Below are 17,766 nucleotides of genomic sequence, written 5' to 3'. Positions count from 1 at the left end.
ATCACTTCCAGCTGCAAGATCTTTAGTTCTGTGCAGACTCTAGGCTTTTTCACAGTCTCTTTAGTGGAGAAGGAGGGAAAAACTTACAGTGGGGTTTTGGTATTACTCATTAAGGGAGCTGAGCCTCCTGTGGCTTCGCTCTGGTTGGCAACTGCTGTGGTCTCATCCTGGAAGAATTCATTCCCTAATTGAAGAAGGCACCACGTCTCTGTGACTCGTGTTATGGTTAGGTCCTCTGGTGGGAGAATTATTCCATAGATCAGCTGTTTCAAGTCCTCGGTCACTGCCAGACGTAGCTCAGCCCTCCGTTGAAGACGGCGCCACACTCCGCTGCCATCTAAGAGGCGGAGAGTTGAGCTCGAAGTCCCCATTTCTCAGTGTTCTGGTTTCCATACACCCATCTGCAGGTGAGGGGCAGCGCGGCATGGTGCAGGGCGTCTCAAACTTGAGCATGCATCAGAATCACCCCGGGAGCTTGTTAAACACTGATCGCTGGGCACCGCCCTTGGAGTTTCTAATTCAGGAGGTCTGGGGCGCGGCCCAAGAATTTGCATTTCTAACAAGCTCCCTGATGATGCTGATGATGCTGGTCCAGGCACCACACTTTATTTTTTTAGCATAATTTTATTTAGATATATTCACATACCATACAATCCAGCCCAAGTATACAATCAGTGGTTCACAGTTTCATCACATATCTGTGTATTCATCACCATGATCATTTTTAGAACATATGCATTTCTCCAGAAAAAGAGATAAAAAGAAAAAAGAAGACCCCACACATCCCATACCCTTCTCCCTCCATCTTATTGATCACTATTATTGCACTCTACTGAATTTGGAGACTTTCAATAGAGGCAGGTTAACTAAGACAGTGTGATATTGTCAGATAGATATATAGATCAGTGGAACAGAACAGAACACCCAGAAGTAGATCCATACATACACAAGCAACTGCCTTTTTTTTTTTTTTTTTTTTTTTGGCTATATAATTATACAATCATTATCAAAGATCAGGGCTACTAGATTACAGTTCTACATCAGGTATTTCCTTCTGGCTATTCTACAGCATTAGACACTAAAAAATAAATCTGTATAATGAGCTAGTAGTCACAGTCATTTGTTAAATCCTAATTTCTCAGTTACACCCCCTCCCTCTCATTTGATCTTTCTCTCAATCTTCAGAGATATCTGGGCAATGACCATTTTAACTACTTCATGCTGGAAAGGGGTGCTGCAGGAATGAAACTCTTGGAGAGACTGGTACCTCTGGGTTTCAGGGCTTATCTGGCATGGGGTCAATCTGGAGGCCTTAACTTTCTGAAAAAATAAACTTACTAAGAAAAACTTTTATAAAGATGCAGATTGAGCCCAGTGCACTCCCTAGGGTTTTCAGGAATACTGTTGGTTGGGGTTTGGCATACTGTGGTAGTTTACAAAATCTGGCTAAAGCTTGCATAAGAGTAACCTCCAGAATGACCTCTTGACTATCTTTGAAATCTCTCAGCCACTGAAACTTTATTTTGTTGATTTTCTTTTCCCCTTTTTGGTCCAGAAGGAGTTTTTAATACCATGATGCCAAGACCAGGCTTACCCTGGGAGTCATGTCCCACGTTGCTGGGGAGACTTACTCCCCTGGGAATTATGTCCCATGTAGGGGGGTGTGTAGTGAGTTTATATGCAGAGTTGGCTTAAAGAGAGAGGCCACATTTGAGCAACAACAAAAGAGGCTTTCTGGGGGCAGGCACACTTTGAGACCTCTGTGCATAGTGGTTAAGAATGTGGACTCAGGAGCTGGGCAGGGTTGAATCCTGCCTCTGTCACTTCCTGGCTACGTGACATTGGGCAAGTTTCTAAACCTCTCTGTGCCTCAGTCTCCTCATCTGTAAGATGGAGATGATGATAATGGCACCTGCCTGTTGGGGTATAGTGAGGATTAAGATAGTCGATACTACATAAAGCACTTAGAACATTGTCTGGCATATGAGTGCTAGGTAAAGCTTATCACATTTAATTCAGATCTCACTTGACACTTGTTATAAATGCAGATCGAGACATGCCAATGCCTGGCTCTTCCCTCAGGACCGGCTAATCAGAATCTCTGAGGATGGAGCCCATGCATGGGGTCTATTTCTTTAAACCTTCCAGCTAATTCTAATGGGCATCCAGCATGGAAAATGTTACTGGACATCTTGGAAAACAAAAGATGAAACCTTGAGGGTGTATTGACTCTCCTATCTGAATCCGGACAATTCAGGATTTGTCTTCAGACAAGAGGCTTTGGTCCTAACCTAGAAGATGTTTGTGCATTGACTGAAATATTTTAGAAGCACCAAAAATCCCCAAAGAGAAATATTTGCAAGTGGATGTAGGTTAGGGGAATCCAGCAGTATTTCAGTTTTGTGAAAACATTGACCCAAGGCAGGAGAGGAAAGGAGATCTGGGATTGGGCCTGGGGAAGAGGCCAGCATCTGATTAGGGAAGCAACTTTTGAGGTTTGGGTTCTTTTGAATGTTTTACTTCAGAATACTTTTTCCCCCTTTCATTTTGAAACATTATTTATTTCACATTCAATTAAGACCATGTGTTTCTGATTTGTTAACACTCAACTCATCATCAAAATGTTACTTGATGTTGAAATTCATGCTGACTCAATTTTTTTTTCTTATAGCCCCGGAGGAAATAGGCTAACAGAAAATTATGGTATCAGAAATCCACATAAATCATCTTTTTTCAATATAGATTTGCTGGTAGATAGAGTTGAAAAAGGAAAAGGGGTAGACCAGTTGTTTCTGGAGGCCTTGCCTTTAAAAATGACTTTTAATGCCTTTTATTGGACCTGTCCCAACATCCCTTTCATGGATGGTTATACTAGAAGCTCTAGAGAAGGCATGTGATCCAATCTGTGCTTGTGTGACAAATTGTTAGCAGAAGGTCAATATAAAAAATTTAAGGCTTTTCATTTCCTTTCAGGCAAGTTCCTCCAGCTTTAACCATCATATTTCTAATTTTCTTCCTTCCTCCCTTCTCCCTCCCCATCTTTCTCACTCCTCTCCCCACCCCCCACCCCCAGGCATATACACCCAGTGGTTTTAAGTCTTGATTTTCTAAATTTGCCTGAAGAGGTGGTTTATGTAATTAAAAACCAAGGTGTGGTAAACAAACTGGAACAAATAGGGTGTCTCTCTCTCTCTCCTCTCTCTCTCTCTCTCTCTCTCTCTCTCTCTCTCTCTCTCTCTCCTCTCTCTCTCTCTCTCTCTCTCTCTGTGTGTGTGTGTGTATGTGTAGGTAATTTTTTCAAGGAAAGAAAAGTCAGTGAAAAATCAAGAGCAACTTGAAATGGCAGAGTGTGTTACCGTGGCAGGAACAAGTTCAAAAAAAAGGCCCCCAAACTCCTGTTTGGCTAAATGTTCACAAACACAGCACCTCATATAACAACCTAAAAGTTAGGTTTCACACCTCTAAGATTAGCATGTATATCTAGAACATAAAGACACACTGCTGGTTTCCTCTACATGAAATCATTATATTAATGAATAGGCTATGGGAAGTAATTCTTGTTCTTTGCATCCTGGAAGGAAAATTCCTGTGTTTCCTCAAGTTTAAGCAAAGCCCCATACGGTCCCATGTTTTCTAGTACCAAAAGAAGCCAGCATCCTCTATCAAAGCATACAGACAGGTGTTCAGTGAGGCAACAATAAGGCAAAATGCCCTGACATTAGCTTCCTTCCTAACGTTAGCATCAGGGGAGGGTTGGTAAATACACAGGACCCTAGTCTTCCTATAACAGCCAGGAGTTCAGATTTGAAAGGTAGAAAAGGAAAGAAACCTATTGCTCTGCCATGTGTTTTCCACTACTGAAAACTTTTAAATACATTCGCTTTTACTGGTGGTGAATCCCATGCCCTCGCTCAGCTTGTGCTCTGTCAAGAAAACGATTTCAGAACACATTGCCTGAGACTTTTGAGGAGCGAGTGATGGTTTGAGGATTTCAGTCCCAGGGAAGTGTACCACATGGGAGGAGGGACATTTACTTCATTTTCAGCAAGAGATGAGAAAACCCAATAACTCGTAGCAAGCGTGCTGAATTAGCAAGAGAAGTTCGACTTGTAGTCAAAGTTAAGCGAGAAATGGTTTTTTGAACTCTTAAACCCAGGAAATGAGTCTGCCAATCTGCTGAATCTGAGAGATAGCATCCTGGCACCCTGGGAAACAGCGTTCCGACAAACATATTATTGCTCTCGTTCTCATATCTATAAGAAAGTCTTTAAGATTATTAGAAATTCTTGAAAAAGCACTGATACATGCCTGCAGAAATTTTAATACTTCCATTATGATTTATTGAAGGTTTATGCCAGTCTGTCTTTATCTCCAGTAGTTACCTTTTGGGGATAATCATGTTTAATAAAATATTTCGTATATACCAGAGTCCAAGCTATCTCTAGCGAGAGTTTCTCATCTATATGCTTCCTTTAGCACGGTCCTCTTCCTACCACTTCTTGGCTCCTTCTGTTCCATTTAGTTTGTCCTTTCAGAAGATCCATTATCCCCATAATTAAACAACCCACTGTCCCGATTAAGTCATTCTCTGTTACTTCAATTACATCCCATTGTTCATTAAATCCTGATGTTTGCACTTCAGCAATCTTGTTTTTAATACTCCTAACATTTGTGGAGAAACAGTGAAGTTAATTAACAATTCTTGAGCTTTTTCCCCCTCTTTTCCTCTCTGCCATAGTGCAAATCATTTCCATTATGACTTGCAGTAATACCGAAACCATAACTAACTTCATGGTTACTGTTCTGAGCTTCCCCATCAAAGACGTAAAACCATTTTTTATAATCATTTTAGATAAATCATTCCTTAGTTGACAGCAAGCAGTGGAAAGTGAAAAATTAACATTAAGTGGGTGCTTCAAATGACTTCCCTCTACATACCCTTTTCACACAACCATAGCCTTGGAATTAAGAAAATACTTTAGTTACCTAAATGCAAATGTATTTAATTTTCTTCTTATGGCTCACAAGAGACTGTACTATATCATTGTTTAAGGATCCTTATTTATATTTGTACCGGTCAGAGAATGGTAACTTTCGTAGCAAATCATGGTGGAGATGAAAGTGTCTTCTAGATTTGTCTTTCCTGGCATGATCAAAGTCAGCCTTCCATTTGAAGTTACTGTCATCTAGAGCTGGGGTCGGTGAGCAACCGTGGCCCAGTGACTATTTTTATAAGTAAAGTTTTATTGGAACACAGCCATGCCCATATATTTGCATACTGTCTACGACTGCTTTCCTGCTGCAACGGAAGTGTTGAGTAGTTGCAGCCGAGACTGTATGGGCCACAAGGCCTATTATATTTAGTCTGGCCCTTTACAGAAAGCTTGCCAGCCATCAATCTAGGTCTTGACCTAATAGAGAAAAATAACTAGAATCCTCCCTCCCCACCAACCCCAAAAGCCTTGGCCTCTTTCCTGTCCTTCTCACAACACAGCAATGGAAATATCTCATCACTGCCCACAAATCTGAAATTTATGAGGCTCTTTGCAAAAACAAACCAAAAAACTGTGAAATACTCTTTATTAAACCTAAAATACTGGTATCGATCATTTTGGGCTAGATCAGACAGCTCATTCTACTTGATTCTAGGATGGCCAAATGGTAGCAAATGCTAGCAAGAAAAATTTGTGAGAATTAAATTTGAGAAAATTCTCTCCATTAATTTAATTTTTTGTTCAAAATGGAAAAAGTGCACCCACGCCCATCCCATTATTTTGTTAGGGGAGCCGAATCCCTTGATCCAGGAAGCTTGGAGCTATCGGTGTTTGGTGGGGAAAGGAAAAGGGGGCTACAGAGGGGTAGTCGGGCACAAGCACTGGGGAGTGTGGGTACCTGGTAAGATGTCCCAGGGCCAGTGACAGCAGCTCAAGAGAAACCTCAGATCAGAAGCTTTTCTGAGACCTGCCCTTCTAACTGCAGTTTCAGCTGAACTTCTAGAGCTGTTTTTCTTTTCTTTTTTTTCGCCTCTCTTTAATTCAGCTTGATATGAGGGCCAGACTTTTCTCTTGACATTCCTTTGTCTCTGCAATGAAATTAGAAATGTATTTTATAGGTTTTATTTAATGAAAACAATTATTGGTCTAAGACCTTTTATAATAAAGTTGCTGGTTTGTAATAAATTCTTCTACAATTACTGTTCTTGGTATTAAAAGATATTGCAGAAAAGACACAGCAGCCTCCCCACCCCGACTAGCTGGGAATACGGTTGAGGAGCTAAAGAGGTAGGGAGATTATCCTCTCTCACTGTGACTCATCCTCCCCGCCTCCTGCAGCCTTATTCTCTCTGACTCCTCAGTACCTGGAACTGCCAAAGTGTGTGAAGAGAGGATGGGTAAAACTGCTAGTAAAATAGGAACTTGGTTGTGTGTACATGGCTGCATAGTTTAGTGGTGGGGTTCGGAGTCTGACAGTCTGGGGTTTGGATTGGTTGCAGCCCTTAACTAGCAAGTTGTGTGACCTTGGGAAAGTCATTCAACCTCTTTAAACCTCAGTATCCTCACCTATAATTATTAGGTAATTATAAAAAAACCTAACCTTGCAAGCTTGAAGGCAGCAAATAATCTGAACAGGCTGTCTGACCTTCATGCATGGCACAGAGCAGGTGGTCATCATTGGTAGTAGTGTTTCTTGTCCTGGCTGTTTTCCTCATCAACTGTAAGATCCGCTGAGAGAAAGTGTCCCCCCTCACCATCTTTTTGGGTTGGTTATTGATTGATGATGGGAGACGTAGGGGAGTTGATAAGCTGAATCTATCATCATTAAAAGCATCTCTTAAATTCCTGTGTGCTTTATGTTACTATTAAAAATGGTACACATGACCCCTGTATCTGGGGGTTTTTGCAACCTGTGGCAGACAGCATCCCACCAGACTGACGTGAAAAGGAGACGACAGTGAGAGACCTGAACAGCCCCTGAAATGGGCTGGCATGTCACAAGCCACACAAGGAGCAGGTCGTTCCAGTCTGGTGCCTTCGCACTATATTCGGGGCCATGTGTTTCCCAAATAGCCTTGCCCTTCTGATAACCCTCCTTGGTAACAGGCAGAGTTTGTGAACCTGTTACATGATTAGCTGCAAGAAACAAAGGCACACAGCACCTGTGACTTAAGTAGGAGCGAAGTTTATTTCTCTCCGCCTGAGGTCCTGGGGTGGGTAGTCCAGGGCTAGAAGGGGAAGTCCGCAGGGACCAGGCTCCTTCCCTTTCGTTGTCCTCAGGTTACCTTGTGCTCTAAGGTGTCCACTCACCTCCATCCTCCTTCTACACTCCAGCCAGCAGGAAGAAAAGGGGACAAATGGGTCACCAGCTACCTTTAAGGAAATGTCCCCAGCCACCTAATCTCATTGGCCAGAGCTTAGTCATGTGGCCATCCCCGGCAGCAGAGCCTGGGAAATGTCATTTTTCCCCCCTGGATGAACATGTGCTTTAGAAAAATGTATCCACGGGTGGTGCCTGAGCCACAGCTGCTCCAGATGCACTGAGGACCGTGAGGTTCAATGCCAACTCAAGGCAAGGAGGTTGTGCCTCCTTTACCAGGTTGTCTGTGTCCAACCTGTGTCCTTAGTAGCCTTATTCACAACCTCAGGCAGACTGGGGCCACCCTTTGGAGATAGATCTTTGTGACCCGTCTCTCGGCTGAGCAGTTCAGGGCAGGGGCTCACGGCCTAGTTATGATGCTTACCAGCTCCCCAGTTTCCAAACCTCTACCAGCCTTGGTTTCTTTATCTGTTAAATGGGCTAATTATAGTATCCACTTCATAGAAGAGTTGTGGGGATTAAATGAGCTAGCAAAGCACTAAAAACAATTCCTGGTGCATGACAAGTGTTCAATAAGTGTTGGTATTATTATTATTAAAAATCTAGAACAGTATTCCCTTCTTCACCTTTTTTCTCTGTTAATAGTCCAGGGCTTCTCTCTTAGTTGCTGGGTGGTGGTTTTGGAAAGGGAAGCATGTTTTTTCAAGTCCTCCACCCGCCCTTCTACCCAAAGGAAGTGGGATTCTTATCTAGACTTCCTGACCTGGTAGCCCAGTATGTTGGTTTCCTAGAGCTGCCGTAACAAAGTACCACAAACTGGGTGATTTAAAACAGCAGAAATTCATTCTCTTAGAGGTCTGAAATCAAGGTGTCGGCAGGGCCCTGCTCCCTCCAAAGGCTCTAGGGAAGAACCCTCCTGCCCTTTCCTAGCTTTAGGGGCTCCCGGCAATCCTTGGTGTTCCTTGGCTTGTAGCATCCTTGACGTCACTCCAATCTCTGCCTCTGTGTCTCTGGGTATCCCGTCCCCTTGTAAGGACACCAGTCATTGGCTTTGGGAGCTACTCAAATCCAGTATGACCTCATCTTAATTACATCTGCAAAGACCCTATTTCCAAATAAGGTCACATTCTGAGGAGCTGGTAGACATGGATTTGCAGGGGACACTATTATACTGCACTGAGTAAAAGATTGAAGCTTGCTGCTCACCAGTCCTATTAGAGACTGGAAACCAAATGCCTCCATGGGTCTAGAGGCCTCCCCTGTGTACTGCTGCACAGGAAGCTCTTTTCCAGAACTAAGTTGAATGCCCCCTCCTCCATGCAGCCTTCCCTGATTTCTCTTATCTATAATGCCATGCACACAATAGGTGCAAGGTAAATGGGTATCAGTGAATGACTTTGTCTACCTAAATGTCCAAAAAGTAAGCTCTGTCAGTTGGGGGATATTCAGTTTGGGTACATTCAGTTTGTGTGCATAAGTAAGAGAAAATCTGACTAATGGTGCCTGAGACAGTAAGAGCAGTGAATTGCATCCTAAAGCAGAAAGTTTGAAAGTCAGCACCCCACAGCTGGTCCATCTGCTCAACGGGGTCAGGGATCTAGATCACCCTCTCAGTGCTCCTCTTGGCGCTGCCCTCCTAGTGGCAAGATGGCTGCCACAGCTCCAAGCACTTCTCTCCCTTTTTGTTAGGGCAGTAAATCTTTTCTGATATGTCCCTTTGGCCAGGACTAGCTGGCATGTCTAGTCCCTGGTGGATGAGAAGGGAGTTGCCACCAATCATGCTGTTACTAGCAAAAAAGAAGGAGGGCTGGCTGTGGGCAGGACAGTCGTTGCGTCTGTCACTTTCATGACAAGGAAGTAGGGCCAGAGCAGTTCTTCTTAGCAGAGGGACAGCTTTCTGAGGAAGAGACTGGTCCATGTTTTAGAGCACTTCGCCTTTGGGTGGGTATTGAAAATTAATTGTCCATGCTTCGTTTACATACCATCATTTTCATATTTTGAAAGCTAGGATCACTGAGGGCTTAGGAACACAGAGCTATATTGCCTGCCTCTACTGCTTACTTTTTGAGCTCTTGTGCAATATACATAACCTCTCGGTGCCTCAGTTTCTCATCTGTAAAATGCGAATAAGAGGATCTCCATATAGGGATGTTTCTGAGACTAATTTATACACCCCAATACATGCACACATGTGTTGTTTAGACCAGTGTTGGCACACATGAAGCACTGCTTAAGTTGCCTTTATTGCGTTGCTTTACTTAGTGATCCTGCACCCCTGAGAGATAGAAACAATAGAAATGTTTAGGCTCAGAGACGTGAGATGACGTGCCCCTGCTCCCACGGCTGGTAAGTAGCAGAAAGGGGTGCTCTAGACTGTCTAATCTGCACTGGTGCTTGGGTCCCCTGCCCTCCCATCCTGTGTGCCGAACTCCCCGTGAACACTTTCTGCGCCTGACAGTTGAATATTGTTCACCATCTTCTGGTGATGCCTTTGTCTCCCAGTTGTCCTGTCTGTTATCTGAGGGCAAGGACTATGTCCTAAAAGTCTCCCCCATCCCTCAACCCCTAGCACTGAGTAGGGCCCAGAGAAGACTCTGGTTAAATGGGCTTTGATATGGGGTGATGGGTGGGGTCGTGAGAGATGGTGCTTCTGCTGGGGGGGCGGGGGTTCTCCCGGCCTGGGACAGTGACTGAGCTGACTTCGTGATGTGATGTCACACTCTCGGGTGAGCGGGGAGACTGCGTTGCCCCCCGTGGCACAGCAGGGCCCAGTGTGTGCTCCTCTGGCCCTGGGGGCAGGGCTGGCTGAGAGGCTGAGTGGACCACAGCCCTGACTGCATTTACCCCTCAGGAAGCTGCTGTCGGAGCTCCAAGGGTGAGCAGCATCAAAATGAACACAAATCAATTTATGTCTGAATTTACTCTCAGTATTCCCTGTGGACTCTGTAAAATGCCATTTTACCTTTTTTTCCACCCATCTAGCTGTGGAAGCGGGAGCAGATTTACATTCTTTTACATCCCGTTAAGATTTTTTTTTCTCCTGGTTATGTTTTTAAGAACATTTATTGCCTATAAAGAAGTGCTTTGTTAAAGACAATAGTGCCTCTTAGGTAGTAACAGAATGTTATTTGGCAAATACCTCTAAAATTATAAAACAAACTGGGATGGCTGGGTCTCCAATTAAAAGGTGCTTTTTATTCATCTCTATCTTTGACAACCCTTCGTGAAATAGCTTAACCACCGTTAAATACAGTGAGACATAAGCAAGTCTGTTTAGCCAGGGAGTGGCGGGTCTCCAGTTCACCCCCCAGAACTCAGCTTGTGTTGGGAATCAAGCTTAGGACAGACATGGTTTCTGGAAAGTCAGGAGAAGCGAGGGCCGGGAGAGCAAAGGGTGGGGCCAGTGGTAGATAAGCGTGTCACTCACGTGCCAGCTCTACACTCAGGCAAGTCAGGTTTCAGTTCCTGGCCTTGCCACTTACTAGCTGTGCAAGTTACTCAGCCCCTGTGCCTTGGTTTCCTCACTCTAGAATAGGGATAATGGCACAGCCACCAGGACGTGGGAAGGATTAAAAGAAGTGTGCCTTGAAGTGTGTTTGGCTGGGTGTCTGGCCCCAGGGGCCTCGGTTAATGTGGCAAAATAAAGGGAGAGGAGAGAGAGGATGCTGGCATGAGGGCTCGCGGTATGGGATCCTTCTAGACAGTCTGCATGACTGCAGTTATCCTTGCACAGCACTCCCCGCCCTTCTTTGCCCTCCAATGCTTCGTGGTTTGGGAGCAGAGAGGCTTCTGACCCCCGTTCTAGCCTGTGCCTGACCCAGAACACAGGTGTTCTCTGAGAGCAGGCGAGGGCATGGCTCTTGGAAGAAGGAACCTTGCCCAGGCCAGACCGAGATGACAGGTTAACCTCGGAGTTTAGAGTTTTGATCATTTGGTTTGCAAGAGGACTGAAGTTTACTTTTGCATAACTGTAAGCAGGATTGCAGGGACAAGAGTTGACTCACGACACTAGTCTGACTCCGACACCCATCTAGCTGCCGCCTGGGTTCATTCGTTTCATCAGCACAGGACCCCATCAGTCTCTGTGTGTAATAGTCCCCCAGGGCTGCTGTAACAAAGTACCATAAACTAGCAGGTTCAAAACATTAGAAATTTATTGTCTTACAGTTCTGGAGGCCAGAAGTCCAAAATCAAGATGTCAGTAGGGATATATTCACTGAAACTTACAGGGGAGAATCCATCCTCTTCTTTGCCCTGGGTGGTTTGCAGGGAATCCTGGTGTTCCTTGGCTTGTAGGTGCATCACTTTAATCTCTGCCTTCATCTTCACGTGGCATGCTCCCCCGTGCCTGTCTCTGTGTTCAAATTTCCCTCTTCTTTTAAGGACACCAGTCGTATCATATTGGCATGCACCCTAATCCACTGTGGCCTCATTTTAACTAATCACCCTTCAAAGACCCTATTTCCAGATAAGTCAAAAACATGGGACTGGGAATTAGGACTTGAACATATTTTTATGGAGGGCACAATTCAGCCCATAATGCTGTTATTATTCACACTTTGTATATAGCTGGTTGGTGGTGAGCTTGGATTGAACCCAGGAGTCTGTCTCCAGAGCCCGTGATCTGCCCCATTAATCTGGATGGCACATCCTCCTTCATCAGAGATGGAGAGCATGGAGTCAGTGTCCTAGTGTCTGCCACAGGCCGAGTCTGTTTCCGGATGAAGCCATCTCATCAACACCACCACCACCATCATCATCATCATGGAGCACTTTCCAGCAGCCTGACCCTGTGCTACACCCCTGACAGGCACCAGCTCATTTAATCTCCATGATAGCCCTAGAAGGCAGGCACCATTTTAGGTAGCCCTAAGGATCCACATCTTCCAAGTTATTTGTGTTTTCATTTCTTCATATTCCTATTAGTTGAACCTTTTACATTCCCTCATTAAAGCGAGGCTCAAAATCATGAAATATTTGTGCATTTCACCTCATACCCAAGTCCCTCCAAGTGCTCCATGATTACCAAGTTATCTTAAAATCTAAAACTATGTTATTTATCTAACATACTTTTAGCTAAAATACTCTGAATTATTCCTGAATCAATTCCCCTGAGGAGTTATACTAGGTAAAGCTTTGCTAGTTTAGATCTGTTTGTTTGTTCCTAGATGAAGTCAACCTGAAATTGCTTTTAAATTTGTTTTGAAATATTCCCTAGTTCCATGTTTTTTTTTTAAACACGTTCACAAAGGCCTTACTTCCCCCATTAGTCTGATTCTAAGATTTTGCTGCACTGGGAGAATGTTAACTGACAAAATGTTAAGTAATGGCACTGAAATGTAAAGTAATTAATGCAAGAATAATAGTACAGGATGGAGAGCTCAGTGTTTTAATGAGGGCTCGGGAAACTGACTGGAGATGTTGAAAGTGCAGGGGGAGACGACTGCTACCATAATTAATGCTGCATATTAAGAAGTGACCTCTTCGGCATGATCAATATGAAGACCTTGTAACCTTTCCTGTCACCTGGAACTTCACTTCTGGGCTCTGTGGTCCTGCTAAGAAAACAGATAATCACCGTTCTGCCCCCCTCCTCACCTACCATGGAACCTTTCCAATCTTTTTTTTTTGCAGATGAAATTAGAAATCGCCACTTTTAGAATACTTACATGTGTATATATTTTACTCTCGGATATGTTTATTCAATGCTTCTTCAATAATGAGAGTTCTAATTTTCTGTTTTCCTTTCCATTATCCCTGAAAAGAACAGATTATGGAAAAAAGATTAAAGTGGTATGATACGATACGGTGTTTGCTAATGCACTGTCAGAGGTATTAGTGGGAATCGTCAAGATTTGTGTCTTTTATGAATGTCTTTCAGGTGGCAGCGATCTAATAGACTTGGAATCCTGTTTGTATTCTTGCAGGCATTAAACGTCGTCTTTGAAAAAATCCCAGAAAATGAGAGTGCAGATGTCTGTCGGAACATTTCAGTCAACGTTCTTGATTGCGATACTATAGGCCAAGCCAAAGAAAAGATTTTCCAAGCATTCTTAAGCAAAAATGGCTCTCCTTATGGACTTCAGCTCAATGAAATTGGTCTTGGTAAGGCAACGCAGAACTATTCTTATCCCAATCCCCTGGTGAGCAACTGTCCTGCCTTCCCTCCCTCTTTGTCCTCAGCAGCTTCTATTTGGCGAGACTTGAGCCCGGGTTGTTCCCCAGAGAGAGTGTACAGGAGAAGAGACACTGTATTGCTTTAGCATCTTGGTTCTTCTTAGGAAGCATAATCCTTCAAAGATAGCATTTTTCAAAATATTATGCTTGTAAATCAGATTCATGAGATTTGCTGACCCTGAGGCCGAATGGATTCACCTTGCTTCAAGAAGTACAAAAAGGTGTAAGCCCAGTGCCCTGTGCATGTGTTTCATTTCGCGCTGGCATTTGATTTGTTTGTTGTGATACCGAGTGTGTCATTAGTGGGCGTCACGGAGTCTGGGTGTTAACTCCAGCAAGCTAAAAAGGTCATCTTCCTTTCTGCTGATCGCACTCAGCATTAAGTATATTCTCCATCCTCCCCCAGCACGGAGCAGCATCTGCTGTGAGTTCGCTTCTCGGGCTCTACTGGTAGACTGCAGAGGAGAGCATATGCGTGAGTGAGCTAACAGGGTTCCACTTCACTCGAATGTTCATCAAGATTTTAAAGTTGATCTCCATGCAGCCCTCGCAGGGGACTGTCATGGGATATCATAGCCGATAATGGGACAGGAAAGAAGAGTAAAATTGCGGCAGTGAGAGCGTGACAAGTTTCATTTCCCCTCGATGTGCAGTTGTAGGCCTTGATTAAGCAGGCAATTAAAATCAGCCCCCCTGAACCTCCAGGTCAAACTTCCAGTGAAAGACCATTGGGAGAAGCCTGGGATCCAGGATCTGCGCAGTTTGAGTGAACGCATAAAAATGTGTGGTGACTCTGATGACCTAGCTTCAAAGAAAACAGGGCCCTAAGATGCATCTCTTCTGCCAACCTTCTGTTTCCTTCTGGTGGAGGGGCTGTTGGGCAGCTGGAAGACCATTTTAGCTGATTTGGTTAGATCTAAGGTGAAAGGGGCAGCCCCAGCCAGGAAACTGTGACCCTACCCCAGACCATCGACTTCCTTGCCCTGAGCATACACTTGAAAAGTGAGGCTCTGGCTGCAAAGGAGATGGGCACACCCAGGCTGCCCGCCATGGGGACAACAGATCACCAGCCTCAGTCCCTGCCAGTGACAAGTCAGTAGTAGTGTCCTCACGCTGTTTCCGGGTTTGTGCCCATCAGGTGTTCCTCACCTGCTAGTGTAGGAAGGAAGGGGCAGAATAAGGAGATGGCATCAAGTTGTGGCTTGATGGTAAATGGGAGCAGAGCATGCCAGCCATGCCAGGCTTCTGCGTCTCTGCTGATCCTCCTAGCTGCCTTCAAGGCTGGTCTCAGAAAACTAAGGCAGATCTCAGAAATCAGCCACGAATTGCATTAACATCCAGTATCAGAAGTAGATACGCTCACGTCTTTTATAGTAGATGCTCACCAACAGAGATGCCCAAGGGGGCAGGAAGTACCATCAGTAAGGGGTGCCAGCCCACCTGGGACACCAGGAAATGGTGGGGCCCAATTTGAAGGGGAAAGGACATGCCAGTTCGGGGGGCAGCCCCACCTAGCCAGATAGTACCATGTGGGCCTGCAGGCTCAGTGCTACCAGATCGTCTGGTTTTTTTTTTTTAAAAAGAGAAATTGGAAGTCCAAAATTTTATGTGCAAATCCTGATCCTTAAATTTTGGCACTGAATTGATATTAAAATAATAGATAGATAGATAGATAGATAGATAGATAGATAGATAGATAGATAGATAGATAAAACACTGAATACCAGGCCAAAATAAAAAAGGAAAATACATCCTTCTAGCCCACTTTCTGACTCTAAGACATAGCTAGGCAGCCTCTGCAAGAGAGCTTGAGCCCTGTGGTGGTGTATATTCCCACACCAGCACATCACCCTCACTCAAGCCTACAGAAGATGGTTCATATCGTGCCTCTGTTTGTGAACATATGCACATACATGCATGAGTTATGCAAACTTGCTTTCCGAATTTTTGGAGGCGCTCAGTCCCTCTGAGGCACATTATTTTGTCTTCCATGGGTTCAATTCCAGGATTAGCCTCCGAGTAAAAGCTTCAGGGAAAAGTGGTCCTAAAAGTTAGAGTCCTAAACCACCCCCAAGAAACAGAACAAAACTCTGGCTGATACAGCTCCACACCTTCAGACATATATTTACCACTTTCTTCAAGTTTTACTTATTCATAAATGGTATCTGTGGAAGTGTCCGGGGCACATTTAAAATCACTCGTCATTTTAAAAGGGAACAAATGACTTTCTTTTCAGAGCTTCAAGTGGGCACACGACAAAAAGAACTCTTGGATATTGACGGCTCCTCTGTGATTCTTGAAGATGGAATAACCAAGCTGAACACCATTGGCCACTACGAGGTAAGGACAAGACTCAGCTCATCCCCCAATCTAATGGGATTATGTTGTTTCCAGTACTGAGTAATTTCTAATAAAAATAAAATCCAGGACCCCCACCCATTTCCTGGAATAGCTTGCAGAGTGCTTGTCTCTGAGGTGGAAATTTTCTTTAGTCGCTTGTTCAGAAGGACCTGTGGTTCTCTGTCTCTCGTGGTACCCTTGTTGTGGAGCCCCTGCTTGGAAGGCTGCGGTTTTCATGCCGCCTGATCACTCTCCAGCCTGCAGTTTAGGCCGGAAGCATCCCCTTTAGGAGCTTCTCTGGCCTTGCTAGGGATGTTACCGAGCAAAGCCAGGTAAGGGTTATCATTTAGCCAAGTGTATTTATGGTGAGGGAAGCCCCTAAGAGCCCAAAGCCTTGACACCCTCCAGGTGGATGACCCTCCAAGTAACCTTTTATTTGGGTCTATTCTCCTGACGTTCCAAGTTTCCTTTTGTTGGCACTATCCAGTGGTCTCTGCTTTAGCTGTGGGCCTGTATCCTGGGTGAATACCTCCCACGTTGAGAGGCCACTGTGACTTCTCAGAGGCGCTCTGCCGGGGCATCCTGCACAGAACAAGGGAGAGGAGGAGGAGGGCGTTTCCTTAACTCACTGGGTTTCATTCAGCAACACTGTCCAGAGCTTTGCTGAGTGTCCACTATGTGCTAAGAGCTGGGGATACAGGGGAGAGGAACAAAGACCAGATCCCTGTCCTCAGGGAGCCGACAACCCCGGGAGGGGAGGGAGAGCTGAGGGAGGGCGAGTAAAGAGTTGCATAATAAGGGCTGTGGCTTGGAGTATCTGAGAAGGCTTCCTGGAGGAAGCTATGACTAAGCTGAGACCTAAAAAAGGAGAACTCGGCCAGCCTAGGGTGGGGTGCCAGCATGTGTAAAGTCTCCAGCAGGGAAGGGAGAGCGTGTGTGTTCTTCACCAGAAGGACCTTTGCACTGGCTAGTACTTATGGGGGTGGGCGGGGGCAACGGTAAGAGCCAGTAATCGTCAGTGTTTATGGAGCACCTTCCCTGTGCAAAGTCCTCCCCTTAGCATGTCCCTCTAGTTTGGCTCATTTAATCCTATAGCAGTTCAATGAGATAGCTACTGTTATTAACCCCACTTTATAGATGAGTAAACTGAGGCTTGGGGATGTTTAGTAACAGCTAGTCAGTGGCAGAGCCAAGAGCCCATGGTTTAAGCAGGGCGCACTGTGGCTTCTCAAGGAGCAAGGCCAGAGAAGAGGGGGAGGGAGGCCAGAGGGGAGGTGCAGATCATTCAGGGCCTCATCAGCTCCCTGCGGAGTTTTAATTTGTCCCAAGAACAGTGGGAAGCCAATGGGGGGTCTTAAGCAGAGGAGATTTGTGTTTCAGAAAATGACTGTGGCTGAGCGTGGCTTTAAGGGGAGAAGCCTGGAAATAGGGAGACCCGTTAGAAGCTGTTGGAGAATTTCAGGTGAGGAAGGATGCTGTCCAGAAATAACACGGTGGCCCTGGAGGTGGAGATAAGCGAATGGATTCACGAGATGTTCAAGTACTGGACGCCACAAGCCGCGTGGATCAGAGAGATGCTGGGGATGAGGGCGGGTCAAGGGTGGCACTTGGGTGGGAAGGCTGGGCAGAGGCAGGGCTTTGGGCACTTTTCTGGAGATGGAGAAGATGGGAGAAGGGGCTGCCGTAAGGGCCTCCTGTCCTTTATATTTGTAAAGGCCCAAGGAGACGTGTACCAGCAAGGCCTTTTGACCCTGCCCAGCTCTCCCTTCACTCAGGATGAAGCTGAGTCTGTTCTGTGAGTGGAGTTTTCTGGACAGCAGTCAGGAACAGAGAGCACCTGGCTCATCGGCTTGACTGAGTGGGGCTTGGGGTGGTCCCCTGCAGCCTTGGCTGGGGGGGGGCCTAGCAGAGAAAGCCCCCAATTAACAATTTGTT

At 45.2% G+C, this 17,766-nt stretch overlaps 1 protein-coding gene across 3 annotated transcripts in view; it reads left to right on the top strand.

Annotated features, from left to right (window-relative positions):
* PLXNC1 (plexin C1) overlaps positions 1 to 17,766 on the top strand; it is a 173,040-nt gene that overhangs the window by 109,261 nt on the left and 46,013 nt on the right. For all 3 annotated transcript variants that reach the window (XM_037846051.1, XM_037846052.1, XM_037846050.1), the window contains 2 exons: positions 13,242 to 13,419; positions 15,728 to 15,831. In XM_037846051.1, the coding sequence (XP_037701979.1) occupies positions 13,242 to 13,419; positions 15,728 to 15,831 (282 nt within the window). The remainder of the gene's footprint in view (positions 1 to 13,241; positions 13,420 to 15,727; positions 15,832 to 17,766) is intronic.

Source organism: Choloepus didactylus, chromosome 8 (assembly GCF_015220235.1).
Source record: "Choloepus didactylus isolate mChoDid1 chromosome 8, mChoDid1.pri, whole genome shotgun sequence".
Taxonomy (NCBI): domain Eukaryota; kingdom Metazoa; phylum Chordata; class Mammalia; order Pilosa; family Megalonychidae; genus Choloepus; species Choloepus didactylus.
This window is presented reverse-complemented; position numbering and strand designations above follow the sequence as displayed.